Source organism: Rousettus aegyptiacus, unplaced genomic scaffold, assembly GCF_014176215.1.
Source record: "Rousettus aegyptiacus isolate mRouAeg1 unplaced genomic scaffold, mRouAeg1.p scaffold_m13_p_1, whole genome shotgun sequence".
In the NCBI taxonomy this organism is placed as follows: domain Eukaryota; kingdom Metazoa; phylum Chordata; class Mammalia; order Chiroptera; family Pteropodidae; genus Rousettus; species Rousettus aegyptiacus.
In genome coordinates, this window is record NW_023416284.1 from 145,100,610 (window position 1) to 145,120,607 (window position 19,998).

The following is a 19,998-nucleotide window of genomic DNA, read 5'->3' on the forward strand; positions in this document are numbered from 1 at the left end:
ATAACAACAAATACTATGCATCAGGCATTTTTGCATCTATTAACTCACTTAACCCCCTCAATAACCCTATCGGGTAATTATTATTTATTAGCGCCTATTATATACTGTTATTCTCCTTATCTATACTTTACAGATGAGGAAGCTAAGAGACAGGAAAATTGAATAAATTGCCCCAAATCTCAAAGTTTATAAGTGGCAGAGCCAGGACTTGAGCCCAGAGTCTGTGCCACTGATAGTAGTTTTCTTAATATGTAAAATTTCTTTTTTAATATATTCTAAAGAGTACTTTGTTTCCTTTCAGCTTTTTTCAGCTAAAGTAATGGGAGATCCCTTTCTCGTGGAGGAGATAGGCCTTCTTGCATTCAAGTCTGCAGCAGCTGAAAAACAGAACCAGGGTCAAAATTCTCACGTGCTGCTCCTGGAGACGTTTGCCAAACTACTAGAACTTGTGACCCTCCGCCACCGACTGATAGCAATGAGTCTGGAGAGTGTACATTTAGCTCGGTAATAGGGGGACTGAGTATGCAGATGGGGTCTCCCTGCCAACAAGCCTTCCCCCACTTTGTGCCCCCAGAGTAGTCAGAACCTCGTGTGGGGACCCCCTAAATGACTGAAATGATCACCTGCCTTCCTTACTCCTTCTCTCATCTAGACCTCCCCCATGTGCCTCTCCAACCATCAACTAGGCTGGATCCTGGCACTTGGCCTTCTTCTCTTCATTCAGCACATTGCCTTGTACTAAGATGCTTAATATTGGTTTATTAGTTTCCTGCTAGTGGAAGCTCCCTGAATGCAAAAGCCTTGTCCACTTGGTTTTCCATGGTATTCCATCACCTGGGGTAAAGCCTGAGCCCCAGCACTCAGTGAATATTGATTGGATTTTCTCTTGAGTGTAACGAAGTTGAACAGCAGAGCAGAAGCAGTAGAGAAAGCAGAAGCTGAGTTAGTAACAGCATCCAGGCCTGATAGAGGTATGGAAGATTCAGTAGGTAGAGGGAGAGAAAGATTAACGAGTTAGGTTTTAGGTTTTAGGTATGTGCGATAATAGTAAGACATATAAGCAGACATGTCCCACAAGCAGGAAAAATATGGAACTAGAGGGTTTATTGTAAACATGTATGACTTCTGTTGTGTTCTGATCTCCTATAGAAAAAAGGGTCTAATCATCTACCACCAATCATTTTTGAGGGCCTGTTGTGGCCTGGATCTGTACTGGGGACTTTATGTGTATTAGTTCATTTAATTATCAGAATATTCTTAGGAGGTAGCTTACAGTTAGAAAGTAGAGACTCAGAAAAGCTAAGTAGTCTGCCTAAGATTACATAACTAGAAAGTATATTCAAAGAATATACACATTTAAACCATAAATCAAGATATTTATTAAACTTTATGGTACTACCTTCCCATAATTTCTGATCCTTGCTCTCAGGGAACTCAAAATGTAAATTTACTGCTAATACAGTTTAATATGCTACTTTAGTCATCTTTACAAAACATCATGAGAGCAAATAAAGTGGAGTATTTCCTTCTTTTTAAGTGGATCAGGGAAACTTGATAGAAAAGAAACTGTTATAGGATGAATTGAGTGCTGCACTCCCAAACTTATATGTTCAAGTTCTAATCCCTAGGACCTCAATGTGATCTTATGTGGAGATATGGTCTTTACAAAAGTAATCAGGTTAAAATGAAGTTAATATGTGTGGGTCCTAATCCAGTATGACTGGCGTCCTTATAAGAAGAAGAAATTTGGGCACAAACACACACGCAGAGGGAAGACACAAGGAGAAGATCTCCAACTATAAGCCAAGGAGGGAGATCTGGAACAGATCCTTCCTTCATAACCTACAGAAGGAACCAACCCTGCTGACACCCTGACCTCAGAATTCCATCCTCTAGAACTGTAAGACAAATTTCTGTGGTGTAAGCCATCTAGTTTATGGTACATTGTTACAGCAGCCATAGCAAACTACTATCAGTGCTGTTTGGACTCGGCTTTAATATGCCAACTTCTCAAGATGGATAAATGTGTTAGAAGGGGGATGAGAGAGGAGGGGAAGCCATTCTAGACATGTAAGGCTGAAATGCTGGAGGGACATCGAGCCTCACTGGCAGATGTGGAAATGTGGAGAGGAGCTCAGAGTTGAGGCAGAACAGAAATGGGGTCGCAGGTTCTCACACTGCAGAGTGATCATTAGGGGATGGGGTTAGAAGACAGAGTCCCCAAGGAGGGGATGGAGAAGATGAGAAGACCAGGTATGGAACCCCAGAAACATGACGATTTGAAAATAATTTGACAATTTGAGGAGGAGAAGCCAATGAAGACTGAGAGTGGTCGTGAGGCAGGAACGTGGAGACCCTGGACCCAGGAGAACAAAGACGATCCTTGAGTTGGGGACAGAGGCTAGCTGTGGAGGTCTCTGAGAGAAGATGGTGAACCTTGTATTGAGAGTGATATTGGTGACCAGATGAGGGCTCTGAGAGCAGAAGCCAGCTTGCAGGAAGTGAGAATTGGGCAAGTGCCCAAGCATATCTCCTCCTACTTTACTATTTTGTTTAACCGTCATAGCATGGAGCAGGCAGGCACAAAGACTTTTGCGACTCATTCACTTTCTACCCTGCTTGGCTTTCTCTTGTTTTGCCTTTTGCTTTTGTGCTTATGTAGATGTTTTGTTGTTCTTACCACTTACTTTCCTTTTAGTGGAAAATAATAGCAAATGCTATTGACTCTTCCCCCCTCCCCTTTTAGTCTCTATAAGGAAATGGCCCAGGAGATGGGTTTTGAAGAGTTCCATTTGTATCTGAGGCCTGTTCACTTTGAATTTGCATCACACAAGGACAAGGTGGACCATCCTCCTCCTATCTTTATCACCTCTTTGCTGGAAGACAGTGATTGCATAGACAGGTGAGCCTTAAGAGGGTCAAAATAAAAATAATGTAATGGTAGAATGAATGACCAGTGAGAAATAACTTTTGCTACCAGTGGACACGTAAGTGCAATTGTATTTCTAAATTCTCTTCCTTATAGTCTACCTGCTATAATGCCATTTCTTTTTTATTTTCTTTCTTTCTTTCTTTCTTTCTTTCTTTCTTTCTTTCTTTCTTTCTTTCTTTCTTTCTCTCTCTCTCTCTCTCTCTTTCTTTCCTTTCTTTCTTTCTTTCTTTCTCTCTTTCTTTTTTCTTTCTTCCTTTCTTTCCTCCTTCCTTCCTTCCTTCCTTCCTTCCTTCCTTCCTTCCTTCCTTCCTTCCTTCCTTATTTTTCCTTAATAAGAGGGGAAAAAATAAGATCTCAATCAAGGGGAATAATTGGGCTTAAAAACACAAAGTAACTGTAAAATGGAAGAATCAGATCATAGAGTTAAAATGAGATGAAATCACAGGCTTAGGCAACAGCCCAGGTTGACTGTGTTGCTTCTGAGTAGAAAGAGGTGTTGGTCTCATGGGGCCAAAGATCATGGATCAGAAGTCCAGCTCCCTTCTCTCACTTTCCCTGGGACTAGGAAGAAGTTAGTCAAGTTCATTGAGCACTATTTCCTCAAAACTCTAACACAATGGACAAATTTAACATGTATGTCAACACTTAGGGTTTTTTCGTTGGTCAATAACAAAAGCTGACTCAAACCAGTGAGACCTTTTTTTATATCCCATAAGTAGAGTTCATTGCCAGAAAGAAAACACTCTTACCAGTAACAGATCATGAATCTATTCAGTCAAGAAAAGGAACCTTTGCCCCACCCCCCGCTGAGTCAGCCTTTGGTGTGCGCTAAGAAGACACTCCTGACTCCCTCAACTTTTCCTCTCTCCTAGTCTACCCTTCCCAAGGGTCTTAGCTCTATCCTTGAAGATTCCAGGTACTGACCCCACCTGCCCCAAGGAAAGCAAAGATGACTCCAAGAAGGGAAAGTCACCTTTGTTTTGCTAATGTGAATCCCTGCTAATGTGTTTATATGTTAAAGGATTCCTCTTCCCCAGAGAGAGAGCATAGGCTGAAATGAGGGGAGTTAAGATGACAAACACAGTATCCCAGAATTTCTCAGCCTTGGCACTATTGAAATTTGGGTCTGGGTGACTCTGTCTTGTAGTGGGCTGTGCATCAAGGGTTGTTTAGCAGCACCCCTGACCACTACCTACCAGATGCCAGTAGCACCCCTTCTCCCCATTTGTAACAATCAAAAATATCTCTGGAAATTGCCATACATCCCCTGGAGGCAAAAATCTCCCTTGCTCTACCCTGTCACACTAACTAAACCCAAAAATAATTTATGGTAAGGATAGAGAGATCTCTCACAAAAGCTGAAAGCAGGACATGTAATTGGGCCTTAAGCAAGGCTAAGTCTCCAACTTGGAGCCAAGCTCCAATTTGTCTCTTCCAGGGCCTCCTGATGGACCTGGTATTTTACACTGCTGTGAAATAGAGCATATTTTTGTTCATCTAGAGTTAACCAAATAGCACAAACTTCCCAGGACCTCTGTGGCCTAGACAAGTGGTGATTGGTCCTCCCAGTGATAATCTAGAGAACCTGCAAGATCTGAATTGCCAGGGGAAGGTTTATACATCCAAGGAACATGTGTCTTGAGTTTGTATTTATTTTATATATATTAATTTCTTAATTTGGAATTCATCTATAACAACATATATCAAATATGAACATAGCAACTTACATTTTTAAAAGCACATGTATGCATATGCATATTATTCCACTTTAATATTTGTCATAACCCTATATGAGATAGGTGATATCTCCATTTACAGATTAAAAAAAAAACTAAGTTTATAGATATTAAATTACTTGATGAAGTTTCATAGTTGTGGACAAAAGACTATGTCCCAACGCAGAAACATGGCTACAAAAAACATATAGATGATTGTTAAGGCAGAGTGAGAGAGCAAGAACTACACTTTTAGGTTGTGGACAAAGGGGTCTAAGTGAGGGACCTGAGTAGATGAGGTTTTGGGAGAGAAAGGAACTTTCTTCTACCCTTCTAGTTTCTTTCAGCTGGTCTAATAATCAAATAAACATGATAGAGATTATCAAGAGACAACCAAATTTAATTACGTCCATATATACAGGAACTCTACATGCATAAGTGATTCAGAGACAGAAAGGAAAAATAGATAATAACAACCTTCTGAGCTAAGGATGAGGCGAGGCACCTGGGGCTTTAGAGGGGAAGAAGGTCATTCACAGGATGATAAGATAAGAAGAACATATGTTCCGTAGAGATAGGTCATAAAAAGTTATTTCTAGTGATAACTCTTATTATGGTTAAGGCTCTTAATTTAAATTCTTTAAGGGAGAGGTAAAAGTTTCTCATGAGCCCACAGGGTCTCAATTTCCTTCGGCTTAAGTGTCACATCTTAAGATGTGCCAAAGTGTCACATCTTCATGAGGCCTGCCCTGAACCCCTTCAAGATCAAGAAGGCAAGAGGAAAAATGTGAGAAAACAGTAGAATGGTTATCAAGAGAAAATAATTTTAAATACTTCAGGGCGGGTTGTAAACACAATGAAACTACAAGAGATCAGGTCCAATAAGGATCAAAAGGACCCCAGGGCCGTTCGAATGGAAATACCAAGTCTTGTACGATGTCTGCATTTGTTACTACTACTGATGTCCCAGAACTGATCACATGACATTCTGTCTCAGAAGGTCATCTCTTGGCAAATGGCATGACACATCGAAACAATGTCATGTTTCTTCTTGCAGATATTCTCCTGCTACTCTTGTCTTAGCCATCTCTGAGGTGGATGATAACCAAGTTGGAAAATTTAGTTTTTACACGAAGGAAGCCATCCTTAAGGTAAATTATTTAATTTATTTTTTTAAAAGGAAACTGAAGTAAAATTAAGCAATTTGCTCATGTATTTCTTTAAAAAGTCATAATACTGAATTCATATAAAGTTGGCTGCCACATATGAGAAAAGCTCCCAACTTCATAAATAATGATGATAGCCTTGCCTTATTTGATGTGCACATTGGGCCAGTTTGAACTATAGAGAATGCAACACCCTTGCAATAACTTCTATTAGGTATTAAAAAGAAGCATTTGTCATGAACTATCTTTGTATCAACTTTTTTAAATATACACTTGTTACTGGAGCTTTTATCCGATCCTTTTAAACCCGGTGCTGTTTTTTCTCTGCCACTCAGATTTCTTTGCTTCCACGTACATATGTGTGGGTTTGTATTTGGGCGTGTATATTTTAAACATTAATCTTGGCAGTATTACAAGAGTCTGCCACTGAGCACATGTTTGCTAGTTCATCAGAGTCTGCTTATCCTTTTTTGACATTTGGGGAAACCTGATAGTGTCCAGCTACAAAACAAATGGAGCCTGGGAGCTTCCTTCACGGGGTAAAATGTTGCTTAGAGAGAGAAAGATTCAGTCTCGTGGCGAGGAACAAGGATCTCAGCTTACCCTGCATTTTGAATCATATATATATGTATGTATATATACAATCATATATACATATATGTTATATATATATATATATATATATATATATATATATATATATATATACTGAATGAGTGGTGATCTCAACCCTCAACTTTGCCTCTCTTTTTTATGAGATAAATTCCTAATACCTTTCATATTTTCTTTCTGTAGCTCTTGTTCCATTCAGGAGTGGAAAATATGCAAGTGACCCTTGCATGTCAAGCTGCTCAGAAAAATGCTTTGATGGTGGCTGTCCAGCAGGCATCTTTCTATCACACTCCCCGAGGGGGCTGTCCTGCTGATGTCAAGGTCAGCCTGTAAGACAGAGAAACCTGAGGCATGCTCCCATGACCACCAGCCGAAGCCAGGCTGCCCCTTCCTTCGCTGCTCCCCTCCCTTCCTCCTTCCCTTGACTTCTCCCTCTCCTTCCCCCCTTCTTTCTCTTCTTCTCTTTTCCCTTCTTCTCTTTCTCCCTTTCCCTTTCTTTCCTGTATTTTTATCTTCTTTGCTTCCCTCTTTCCTTTTCTTTCTTCTTTCTTAATATGAATCAACACATGACCAAATCTTCACTGGGCCTTTTAATTTTCAGTAATTTGTTAATAATTTTTCTTTACATATAACTCTATAATATTAACTATCTAGGATCATCTGACAGAAGATAAGCTGTTCCTCCATCCCTACCCTTTGTATACAAATCATTCCATTGTTTTACATTTTATCCTTCCTGTATTTCTTTTTGCAAAAGTCAGCACATGTATTTGTCCCTTCTTTTTCCACAAAAAGTAACGCATAATATATACTCTCTCTTTTTTCTGCATTTTTAGGGGGTTGTTATTAAAATATAATTCATAGAACATAAAATTCACCGCTTTATAGTGTGTAAAGATCATGCAACCATCACTACTATCCAATTTCAGAACACTTTCATCACTCTCAAAAGAAATCCTATCTCCAATTGTAATCACTCTCATTCCCCACTTCCCTCAGCTCCTAGTAACCAATAATCTACTTTGTGTTTCTATATATTGGCCTGTTCTGGAATTTTACATAAATAGAATCATACAATATATGACCTTTTATGTCTAGATTTTTGTTTACTTAACATAATGTTTTCAAATTTTATCCATATTGTAGTATGTATTAATACTGATTCCCTTTTACAGATGAACAATATTATATTATATGGATATACCACATTTTATTTATCCAATCATCAGTTGACAGACATTGGGTTGTTTTTGCTCTTTGGCTATTTTGAATAATGCTGCTATGGACATTTATGTACAGGTTTTTGTAAGGACATATGTTTTGAGTTTTGTCAATACTTGCTATTGTCTTTTATATTTTGACCATCCTAGTGCAAGTAAAATGGTATCTCATTCCAGTTTTAACTTACATTTCTCTAATTACCAAGGATGTTGAGCATCTTTTTGTGTGCCTATTGGCCATTTGCATGTCTTTGTTAGAAAAATATTTAAATTCTTTGCCCTTTTATAAATTTGGATTTTTTTGTCTTTTCATTACTAAATTGTAAGAGTTCTTTATATATTCTGAATACGAGTCTTTTATCAAGTACATAATTTGCAAATATTTTCTCTCATTCTGAAAGTCATCTTCTCACTTCCTTGATAGCATCCTTTGAAGCAGACATTTTTCATTTAGATGAGTTTGATTTACCTATTTTTTCTTTTGTCAGTTGGTCACTTGTTCTTTTGGTATCATATTTAAGAAACCTAATCCAAAGTCATGAAGGTTTACGCCTATGTTTTCTTCTAAGATTTTTGTAGTTTTACCTCTTGATTTAGGTCTATGGTTCATTTATGGTTGATTTTTGCATATAGTGTGAGGTAGGGGTCCAACTTCATTTTTTTTACATGTAGTTATTCAGCTGTCCCAGTTGTGATAAGTTTTGAAACTAAGAAGTGTGAGTCCCCCAAGTTTGTTCTTCTTTTTCAAGATTGCTTTAGTTATTTTGGGTCCCTTGCATTTTCATATAAATTTTAGGGTCAGCTTATCAATCCTCCCCCCACCAAAACAACAAAAAAAAAGCCATTTAGGGTTTTGACAAGGATTGCATTGAATCTGTAGATCAGTTTGTGTACTGTTGCCATTTTGACAATATTAAATCTACTGATCCATGAACATGGAATGTCTTTTTATTTATTTAGGTCTTCTTTAATTTCTTTTAACAGTATTTTATAGTTTTCCATGTATAAGTCCTGCACTACTTCTGTTAAATTAATTCAAAAGTATTTTATTCTTTTCGATATTATTATAAATGGAATTGTGTCTTAATTTCATTTCAGAGTGTTCATAACTAGTCTATAGAAATACCATTGATTTTTGTCTATTAATCTCATATCCTGCAATCTTATTAACTTCACTTATTAGTTCTAATAGTTTACTTGTGTTTGTGTGTATATATTTTTTAGTATGTTCTGTATGTAAGATCGTGTCATTTGCAAATAGAGATAATTTTACTAATTCCTTTCCAATCTAGATGTCTTTTTTTCTTACCTATGTGCCCTAGCTAGACTCTCCAGTACCAAGTTGAATAGAAATGGTAAGATCTTATTCCTGATCGTAGGGAGAAAGCTTTCCATTTTTCACTGTTAAGTATGATCATTACTACAGGTTTTTTACAGATGCCTTTTAATCAGGTTAAGGATATTCCTTCCTATTCCTAGTTTGTTGAATAATTTATCATGAAGGGGTTTAGATTTTATCTTTTTTGCACTTTGTTTTCTTTACTTAACGGTATATCCTGGAAATTACTCCAAATGAGTTCACAGACATTTCCCTCCATAGTTTTAACAAGTGTACAGTTCTCTTTCGTATGTATGTACTGGTAAATGCAACTTAAGTATAAAATTAAATATTTTATAATTAAACATTCTTTAAGCCTTATGGATTCTATACAGCTCACCACGTTTACCTCTTATCATTTTTATCTACCTCTATTTATCTATTTCTACTCACAAGGTTAATAGGAGAGTAAAAATTTACAAGTATGACAAGAATATTCAATCTCCACCTCTATTGCCAAATACTAATTCCCATAGAAGTCAGATACTAAATGAAGTAGAAAATAAGGATAGAATGAGTTATATATTTTTTAAATTCAGCCTCAATATTCTTAATTTAGAACTTACTATAAGTTGGGCTCATCAGGTAATACTGAGGTACAATTCATGCTCCCGAGGAACTTATAAGCCAGTGTATGTAAGGGGGACAAGCCAATAAGTCAAGGCATAAAAGAGGTTCAACAAGCTATAGGAAAAATTAAAGAAAAGAAAGCGGGCATTTGGAAAAATCTGAAGAATGAACTTTTTGACAGGCAGAGATGGCCATGTGATCATTCTGAGTAAAGAAAAGACCCTGCAGATACTCAGGTGTGGGAGTGAGAAAGAGCAGATGGGGACTAGGAAAAAGATGAGCTCAGCCTGACCACCATTTGTCATCTTCATACATAGTTGACATATAGATTGCTTTATTCAAATAATTTAATCTTATGAAGAATGCCAATAATTAAAAAGATATAAGTTGGGTTATTCTGGTTGAAATGGAGACTGAGAGGCTTAGGAGTCACTCCCTGAGAGCCAGCCATCCAGGGAGAAAATGTTGAAAGTCACTGGACAGGAACACAGGGCAGGTGTGGGACGGCATCAGGAGTAATAGCCCGAAAAGACCTGTAACACTGAGAGAGATAGGGAAGCACTGGCGGGGGGGGGGGGGGGGGGGGAATTGTGTGTGTGTGTGTGTGTGTGTGTGTGTGTGTGTGTGTGTGAGAGAGAGAGAGAGAGAGAATATGTATGTGTGTGTGCGTTCATGTATGTATGCTTTTCTATGAGTGTGGAGCAGGAAAAGGGCTGTTAACATAATAAAGAGGAATAAATAATGGAGACAGTGAAAGGGAACAAGAGGAAGGGAAGAAGGAAGGAAAGAGAGACAGAGAACAAAACTGTGCACTGCTACCAAAGCCAAAGGAGGGGAATGTTTCAAGATGAAATGAGTCATTTAAGATGTACAGATGACAAATAAGTACATGAAAGGGTGTTCAACACCACTAGTCATTAGAGAAATGCAAATTAAAACTTCAGTGAGAAACCACTGCACACCCATTTGGTTAAAATTTAAAAGGCTGACCATTCCTTTTGGCGTGTTGGCAAGGATGTGGAGGATCTGGAACTCTCATACACTGCTGGTGGGAATGCAAAGTAGTCACCTTGGAAAACAGTTTGGCGGTTTCCTCAAAAGTTAAATATACACTTACCATATGAGTCAGCCATTTTACTCCTAGGTATTTACCCAAGAGAAATGAAAGCACATGTCCAGACAAAGACATACACGAAAGTTTATAGCAGCTTTATTTAAAATAGCCGGGAATTGGAAAGAACCCAAATATCTATCACAAGATGAATGGATAAACAAATTGTAGTATGTTCATACAATGGAATACCACTCAACAATACAAAGATATGAACTATTGATATATACAACAATATGAATGAGGCCAAACCAAAAAAAAAAAATAAAATAAAAGTAAATGCTACATGACTCCATTTGTGTAAAATTCCAGACAATGCATTTTTAATCTATAATCACAGAAAGCAGAGCAGTGATTGCTTGAGAAAGGACCTGGGTGGGAGGGATGGCTATGGTTATTATTTTTATTGCACTAATAATTTTATAGTTTTATACATATACCAAAACTTATATAATTGTATACTTTATTAATTGAATGTTAATTATGTCACAATAAAGCTATTATTTTTAAAAGAAGAAGAAGGAAGAATAAGAAGTTGAAAGCTGATAGAGTTAAGTGTAGAGGGAAGAGCCAGAAGAGTGAGAATTAAAATGAGGCTGCTTGACTCTGAAAGAGCAGTTTTAATGGGGTTGGAGTGAAAGACAGACTGCAAGAGTAAGAAGTGAGTGGAAATATAGAAGGAGTGTATATTAACTGCTCCTATGTTAGTCTGCTCAGGCTGCTATAACAAAGTACCATAGACTGGGTGACTTAAACAACAGAAATTTATTTTCTGATAGTTCTGGAGGCTGGAAGTCCAAGATCAAGTTGCCCATGGTCAGTGCACATGGTCAGTTTCCGGTGAGAGCTTTCTCCCCTGCTTCAGGATGGCTGTATTCTCACTGTGTCTTCACATGGCAGAGAGAAAGAAAGCTCTGTCTCTTCCTCTTTTATAAGGAAATCAGCTTTTTCAGATTGGGGGCCCTCTCTTATGACCTTATGAAACCGTAATTATCTCTCAAAGCCCCATTTCCAAATAGCGTCATGCTGGAGGGTAGGATTTCAACATAAAACATTAGGGAGGAAACAAACATTTAGTCCGTCCATAATAGTTCTTTAAGAAGTTTGGTCAGAATTGAGGAAGAGGCTCGAAGGGGTAAAAAATTTAAGAATAAAATAGATGTCAACATACTTGTAGGAAGGGGCTGGAAAAGAGAAAGCAATTGAGGGTAGAAATGGAAGATGGGCATGGGTGGGATGTTGAAGGCAGGTGAGGGAGTCAGGCAGGTAACAACCCAATTTAGCAATTTCTATAGTCCAGGCAAGGCAATGAGCTAAGTAATGCTTATACATGGCTCTTGGTTATACACAGGCTCATGAGATGGGGAACATCATCCCTAGGTGAGGAAAAAAAGTTAAGGAACAGAGCCAGGATCACCAGCTGAGTGTCGGCACTGGGATTCAATTACAGAGCTTGTGCATCCTTGCCTCTTAACTCACAGCCTTTCGAAGACCTCTTGAGTCTTCTGAACTGGTATATTTTACTATTTCCAGGAGACTGGGATAGCACCGGCATCTTCAGAAAAAGTCAGGATGGAAACTTTAGGTTTTTTACCCAGGATTTTTTCTTTTGCCTCATTCTCCTTTAGTAATTCTGATATGGAGAACTATTTCTTTCTTTGCAAAAGGGTGGTCTTTTTTTTTTTAACTTTAATATTTTTCTTTTAGTTAATATTTTAGAAAAATGTAAAAGAATCCCAATCATTATGGCCTGTGACTCTATAACAAATAAGAATATTGGAAAATATAGATTTCTCTTTTTCTCTTCTCCATCCTCCTTCCCCTCTCCCCTACCTTCCCTCCACCTCTCTCTCCTTCATCATTACTTTATGCTAGGCAGCACATAAAGCCCACCTCCATCTAATTAGGCTCCGCCAGAATGGGCACTTGGAAACAAATTTTCAGATCTTGTACCTACGAAGTTCATCAGCAGTATTTCTTGAGAGGCCATTCTAAAAGAGCATTCCAACTGCCCACCTTGTAGAATGGAGAATCTTTTTCAGAGCACTTTAGACAATTGCACTCTACTCTGGAAATAGTTATACTTAGTGCCTCACCCCTTCATTGTGCAAAATGATATCTCTCTTCCCTTTTCTTCCTTACTCTCTGTACTCTCCCCGCCTCTCCCCTCCCCACTCTAACTCCCCTCTCCATGTGTCCAGTCATTTTCATGTGTTTTAGGTTAATTGTGGCTGTTAGATAATTTTACAGGACTCACAAATCCAACACATTTAATTCACTTTGGTTTGAAATATTTTAGGAAATATGTTCAGATCTGAGAAATCTTGGTAAAATGGGTTCAACCAGAAGAAGAAATTCCAGAATTGTGAATGGCATAAAAAGCTTGCCGTTAGCCCCAACTCCGAAAGTCTCAGACCCTCTTACTCATCGTTCAGAAAGATTCCAGGCTAACAAAAGGTATTGCACCAGGGAGGTGGGGGGAGGGGTGGGGATAGTTAAAGTAACAAAAGTGTCCCCTTTTAAGTTAGTTAATAGCAGAGCATTATGGGACTGAAGGATGCCTAAACTCCCAGAGTTACCAGCATGTCTTTAATTTGGAAGACTTTGTATGAAGACTTTGAATGCACACTGAGTAATCTCAACTCCTTTCAAAATATTCCAGCCTATGAAGGAGTGTCAACAGTTCCCAACTTCAACTTCCTTTCCTTGGTTTTTGTGCCTCTCCTTCTTTTTCTTTTGTCCTCCTCCATCCCCTCTTTCCTCCCTTTCTCTATATATTCCAAACTCCAAAGAGGGTACAACACAAGAAAGAAGAATTTAGGCCTCTCCAAATTCCCCATGTCTACCTTAAATGGAGAAGCACAGAACTATCCTCACTATATTCTAACAAGGTTTTTGCCATTGCTTAGAATAATAGGATGGCATATTAGACACAGCCTCTTAAAAAGTATATCTATAAATCAGGGGTGCCCTGTTACATCTTGATCTCTTCTAACCATGACAGAGAAAGTGAGATATTTGTACTCTGCAATAATTATGAATACTCTGAATATTTTATTTAATTCTGGCAAATTTAGAATAAAAAAAACAATAGGCAAAGCTACTCTACATCTCAAGATACCATTAATCTGAAACATTGCCAGAGTTCAAGTGCCCTAAATCCACATTCCCAGAGTGTGGGACTGCGGGCAGATTAAGATCAATGTGTCTAGTTGAGTGGACCCTTGGGAGGGCACTTTAGTCCAGGAACCCCTACAGATCAGGCCAGGAAGGCATAAAAGGACCTGGATAGTATAAAACACTGGGTCAGACTATGAAGTTTAGAACTGCTGGTGCATGCCTTAGGCACATGGGGGTCCCCAAGGAGGATGGTAACACATCAGCATCCTCATGAATATAATCAGAAACACTCGAGGCAGATGATAACCATGGAGACAGAGCCACCTGCTCTCTTGCTGCAATGCCCAGTACATGGCTTCAGGTGTTCTGTCCTCCAGAGAGCTGTAGAGATGATTTCTTGGTATGGACCCACTTGCCTTGGGCTCAGATGTCTCTCTGTTCACTTGTCAGGGCTCCGGAGGCTTTCGTGTCTATTCAGCTAGAAAAGGTAGGACTGCGGGACATGATGCTGAATGCCTTCCTCCTCAGGAAACAGACCATGGCTGACAGAATGAAGAACCTCGTGAGTGCTATAAGAAGGGTCCCCTAACGCTCTCATGTCATCTTTTACATTAAGCGTAAAAGTAAAATAAAATAAAATAAAATAAAATAAAATAAAATAAAATAAAATAAAATAAAAATAAAAATTCTTAACTTAGAATCTATTGTTTTCAACCTATTTGGATAGAACCATCGAAAATATTTTTAAAAGAACTAAAAAAGCCAGTTCAATATAAAATAAAAAGGAATCAGTTCAAACAAATTGCTGTTTAGTTTTAAACATTTTTTCAAGGTCAGATTTTGATTTGTCACTTTCTAAGTGGAACTAGCTTTAGCACTTGCTGTGGATTATTTGACGACTCCTGAATGACCTGTTGGTGCTTAGGGGGTCAGACAAGTTGAACAAAGACTCTTGCCATCTAATTTACCTGCTCCCTTGGTTTCAGACACTACTGACACATTTCTATTTAAGGGTTTTATACTAGCCTAATCTGTTGAAAAATATTATTAAACTCAAGTGTTTAAACAGTCAAAAGCATTGCTTAATTTTGTAACTGTGATTTGATTAGTCATTAATTTGTGATGAGGAAGTCATTAGGCGAATGCATCAATATTTGGGAGGGAAGTGATAAGTTTACAATTTCTAGGCTTTTTCTTTACATGTGACTGAAAAAGAAAGACTTAAATTTACCTAATTCAGTTCTACAAATGGGATATGAGGGAGACTAGACTTCTGGATTACTGCTGAGCAATTATGGAGACAAAATACTCCTTTTAATAAGTAACTGATTATTAAATTACTTTTTAATTATGATATTCAACAAATATTGAACAAGTGAAAAATGTAGTAGTTCGTTAACTGCTCTTCAGGAGAATCCAATGCCTGTCAGATTAGAAAAGACTCAGGCAATATTAGTGTCAGTTTTGTTAAGGTCTAGGATTTTAGCCTGCTTAACAAGCCACTAAGTTAGCCTGTGACTATTCTGTGGATGTTGGCAGAAGACACAAGACTCTTAGGCCAGAGACAAAGAACTTATTACTCACAACAGAGCAGGCAACATGAACTCTACATTTGTGTCAGTTCCTTTGCTCTCTCTAGGGAGCAACATGGAGGAGGCTAGATGCATACAGTAGAGTTTTGTCACAGTCAAGTAATAGTGTCTAATGAAAGAACTATCATCTTTTATTACAGGATGAAATTGAGAAAGTCAAGAGAGATGTTATAGTTGAATATTGTCAGAAGTAAGTATAGTATATGTGAACTACACCTGCTGATTTCTCTGACTCTGAGTTCAATAAAGAGCAGTATTATGTAGAAATCCAGACAATGAATTGGGTGGTTTGTTTTTCTATAAGCCACAATCTTATTGGGTAAAACACAGAGAAAGAAGCATCGGAAGTGAAGGCTAGAAGATCTTTTGAAGAGTTCCATGCCTCTGCCTTCAGGTAATAGCAACCTGGCCCAAACAAAAATTTCTTCTTGACAGAGACCCTCTATTCTCTTCAAAAAGTCTTCCAGGCAAGTAGATCCTGGAATTTCTGTGAGAGATGGAACAACTTAGTTTCATCTTCTGGACATGACCTCTTCTGACTTTTCAGGTTCAACCACCACATGTCTCACTATGCTCTTCGGGGTCAGATCTTGGCTTACTGCAATAGCCTGAGAGCCCTGCTGGAAGACTTCCCTACCATCAGGGATACCTTTTTCATGGTGGGGAAACCACAAGAAAAGAAAGGCTTGAGGGACTCCAAGGAGGGCCTCAAGGCTGACCCCAGGTGCGTAATTTCTGTTAGAGTTTGTTACAGCCCACTCTCCACCTTACCCCTCCCAAGGAAGAGACATGTTAAGTTTGGCATGGAAATCTTGCTCCCCTTACTTCATTTGACCTTGATCTTCTGGTCCTGAAGAGCAAAAGAAAGAGTCCAAGAATAAGAGTATCTTTGTATTTAAACCCAGAAGGAGTTCTTTGTTAATTGACTGTTTAACTGCTTTTCCAATCTATGCAGTTTTATTTTCCCCTGGAGAGCCCAGAGATTTTTATCAGTCACACCCTTTTACATTAGCCAACATCTAAAATAAGCAAACAAATAAGTAAACTTGAGTTGTCCTGGCTTCAAAGATTTTACTCAATGGAGTAGAACAAATATTCAGGAGAGAAAAAAAGTATGCCAATATTTTGGATAAATCAGTGCTGTTCTGTATTTCTCTAACAGAGAGAATACACACACACACACACACACACACACACACACACATATAGACTGATATTAAGCGTGTATATATATATATATATATATATATATAAACATATGTATAGACTGATATTAAGTGATAAGAGCAGAGCTGCTTTCATACTTTCTTATCATGCTTTACCCAGTTTCCCAAATGTTCTTAACTCCTCCTACCTAGAGTTCACTCACCTGAATGAGGAGTTAGCATACCTGTGCAGTCAGTGACCACATTTCCTTTAAAAAAAAAAAAAGAAGAAGAAGAAAAGATGTTATACAGTCATGCGGTCTCCAAGGGAGAACAAAAATATCCTAGGATGTTTTTAGGATGAGCTTACCTCCGTCCTGACTCTTTCCTTACTGCACAGATCTTAGTGCTGAGTATCAGTAATACTTAATAAACATGATCACAGAACAGACAGATGAAAGAGAATTGAAAAGCCATTTGTATCAGACCACTCTTTCATTCACTTATTCATTCATGCATTATTCAACCATTATTTATTCAGTGCTTACTTAGTACCAGGCACTTTGCTGTATGCTGGAGTTACAAAGGTGACTAAGCCATCTCCTCTGGCAATAAATTCAGTCTAGTGGAGGAAAGTTCTAGAAACAAAAAAGGAACATCAAAGGTTTTAAAGATAACATGTTAGTGCTATGTAAAAAGTTCTGTGAGGACATAAAAGAGGGGGTGTTTAACTCTAGCCCAGGACCTCAGGGAGAAATTCAAAAAGAAGGTGACAGATAAATTGGAATTCACCAAGAAAATGGGGATGATAGAACAAGCTAGAGAATGCCAGAGAATGAAAGAACTTGAATCCTTAAACCCTCCAAATAGTGGCCAGTCCTACCTTGATACTGATAAGGTGCCCAGTTTGTGGATACCAATGTTTTGTCTCATGAGCTCAGCCAGTGCATTCGTTTGAGTATACTTCAGGATTTACTTAATAGAAGAATGCATTTGAGAGAGAAGTAGGGCAAAGATACCTCAGTAAACCAAATATTTTATAAAGGGTTTGACTTGTTGCCCAATGAGGCTAAAGTACATCTTTCTCTCATATTGAAACATTACAGGATAATCCTCTAAGCCTACTTAATTCCATTCTCTCACCCATCCGCTAGCCAAGTCAACTGTTTATAAACACAATCTACATATGGGATTAAATTTTTAAGATAGTTTTCAGAAGTCTAACCATGAGTTGACTACATTTCTGATTAGGATAAAATGTAATTAGGAAGCCCGTTTTCGCTCCCAATCTGTTTTATTTGCAGCAACCAAATTAGAAGATCGGAAAGGAGAAAGGAAAAGAAATCCCTTTAACTTACAGGTCTTGCTCTATTTCCTTATTGTTTCTTGTGTGTGACTATGTGTTTCCTAAAGATGAAGGGAAACAGTCACTTATGGACAGGGCGGGGACCTACAGCCCCAAATCATCTGATCAGTTAATGTGATCATTTAATTCCAGGGCAGGGATTTGGTTCATGAAGTATGAGCAAAGTGAATGCCCACCCAGAGCCCAACTCAGAATCAGGCAGGGGATGAGCAGCAATTGATTCAAATTCAGCATTTCTCTACTACATCCATCTCCTACTTCCTAAACTCTGTAGATTTCAACGTGTTCCTTTTAATACACTTTTATAAAATGGAGTGTAGAGAAAGGAACTTCTGTCTTCTGAGGAATTTTGGAAAAGGTACTGTGTAAGGTTTTTATTTCAAAGTTTATGATTTTATGCACCGAGTATTAATAAAAATTGAACATTAGCCACAAAAAGGTATAGGGGAAAGAGCCAGAGCCCGGTAGTTAAAATATTTGGACTTTACGCAACTCAAACGTGCATTGCCCTGAGGTCTCAGGCAAATCATTTCTCTTTAATATCTGGACCTCCACTCTTCATCTCATGTTGAAGAAATTGAAGCAGCTCTAGAAGTTAAATATGCTATGATTCTTAGCATTAAGGTATCTGGAGCTTGATTCCAAAGAATGGGACTGCTGAGGAAAGACTTCCAGGAAAGGGGCCATTTAAGAGTGTTCATGAACGAATAAATGGAAATCATCCCAGGCCAAGTTTAACCAGCGGTGGAGGGACAGAGTTGAGGCATGAGAGTTATGGAGGACAGGAGTTCTTGCCTCATTCATAAAATAAGGGGTTGGGTTAGCCTGAGGGTAAGAAATAAGCTTTATTTAAATGTCAATTCCAACAATTAGTACTTTTCTGAGGATTCTAAGACATCCCAAGCTTGCTACAGTATTCTAATTCACTGGCAATGTCTACCATGGTCAAGGAAAGAGAGGAAGGTGGCCTCCCTGCTTGTGTTTGCATTCCTTGACGAGAAGTGCCCCATGAGTCCTACAGGTTTTAAAACCTAAAATGCTACTTAATCCTTTAAAAAAGGCTATAATATAATGTGTTTAGTTTTAGCAGAGACTACCACCCTAACCTCTGAACCAAACCTATGAAAGAAGGGTCCAAGGGGAGCCCTCCTCCCGTGGTTGCCCCCTGAGTCCTTCATGCCCTTCATGGCACCAGAGAAGACAAGGTTCTGGAGACTAGAATGATATTCAGCCGCACTCCCAAGAGTAGTCGAGTTGGCTGATGGAGGAAGGAAAAGGTCATAAAGAGAAAGAACGCTAACATTAATCAGGCTCTTACCATGTGACAGGCAGAGCCACCGCTACCCCATATGGCTGATTCGTGAGCCTTAGAAGAAGGCACCCCTTCCTCCAGGCAGGTGTAGCCCCATGCCTGGGTGCAGAGCTTGGCAAATAAAGCATAGGCTAAACCTCAGCCACTGCTGTTTGACTCAGGGCACAACCTGAATAGTACATGGTAGCTTTGGTGCCAAGCATTGTATAGTACAGATTAGATATGGTCCTTGCTGTTCAGGCAAGGGGAAATGGACAGATAATTACAGTACCTTGTGATAAAGAATAAAATAAAAATATAAGTAAATCACCCACCAGGAAATGTTTAGTATTATCTGAAGGATTAGAGAAGTGAGGATAGGAAGCAAGGCAGGCTTCAGGGAAGAGGGGATGCTTAACCTGGATCTTAAAGGATGATTAGAGTTTCAGACGTGCAAAGAGAATAACTTTAGTTCAAGTTAGGAGACTTACATATGCAAAGGCACAGAGATACGAGATAGCGTGTGAACTTGTGAATGGCTCCTCTCCAGGGTATGTGAGGATGAGATGGGAAGTAGAATGCACAGAGTGATGGGCATGATCCAGGAGTCCAGCGTTTGTCCTTCGACAAACGGGGAGAAGAGGAACAAAATGATTGTCAGGGCCACCACTTAGGAAGCTACCGAAACTGCACAGACGAGAGATGTTTAGGAGACGAATGAGCTAGGCTGAGCGCTAGATCTATTTTGGGGTTAAGGGAGAAAGAGGAATCTAGGATGTC

The 19,998-nt window shown here is 38.6% G+C and overlaps 1 protein-coding gene across 1 annotated transcript in view; it reads left to right on the forward strand.

The window, feature by feature from the left end:
- LOC107518481 overlaps positions 1–19,998 on the forward strand; it is a 148,465-nt gene that overhangs the window by 66,630 nt on the left and 61,837 nt on the right. The window contains exons 20-27 of the mRNA XM_036220740.1: positions 302–504; positions 2,747–2,902; positions 5,705–5,798; positions 6,609–6,746; positions 13,004–13,161; positions 14,275–14,386; positions 15,557–15,606; positions 15,964–16,140. Coding sequence (XP_036076633.1) covers positions 302–504; positions 2,747–2,902; positions 5,705–5,798; positions 6,609–6,746; positions 13,004–13,161; positions 14,275–14,386; positions 15,557–15,606; positions 15,964–16,140 — 1,088 coding nt within the window. The remainder of the gene's footprint in view (positions 1–301; positions 505–2,746; positions 2,903–5,704; positions 5,799–6,608; positions 6,747–13,003; positions 13,162–14,274; positions 14,387–15,556; positions 15,607–15,963; positions 16,141–19,998) is intronic.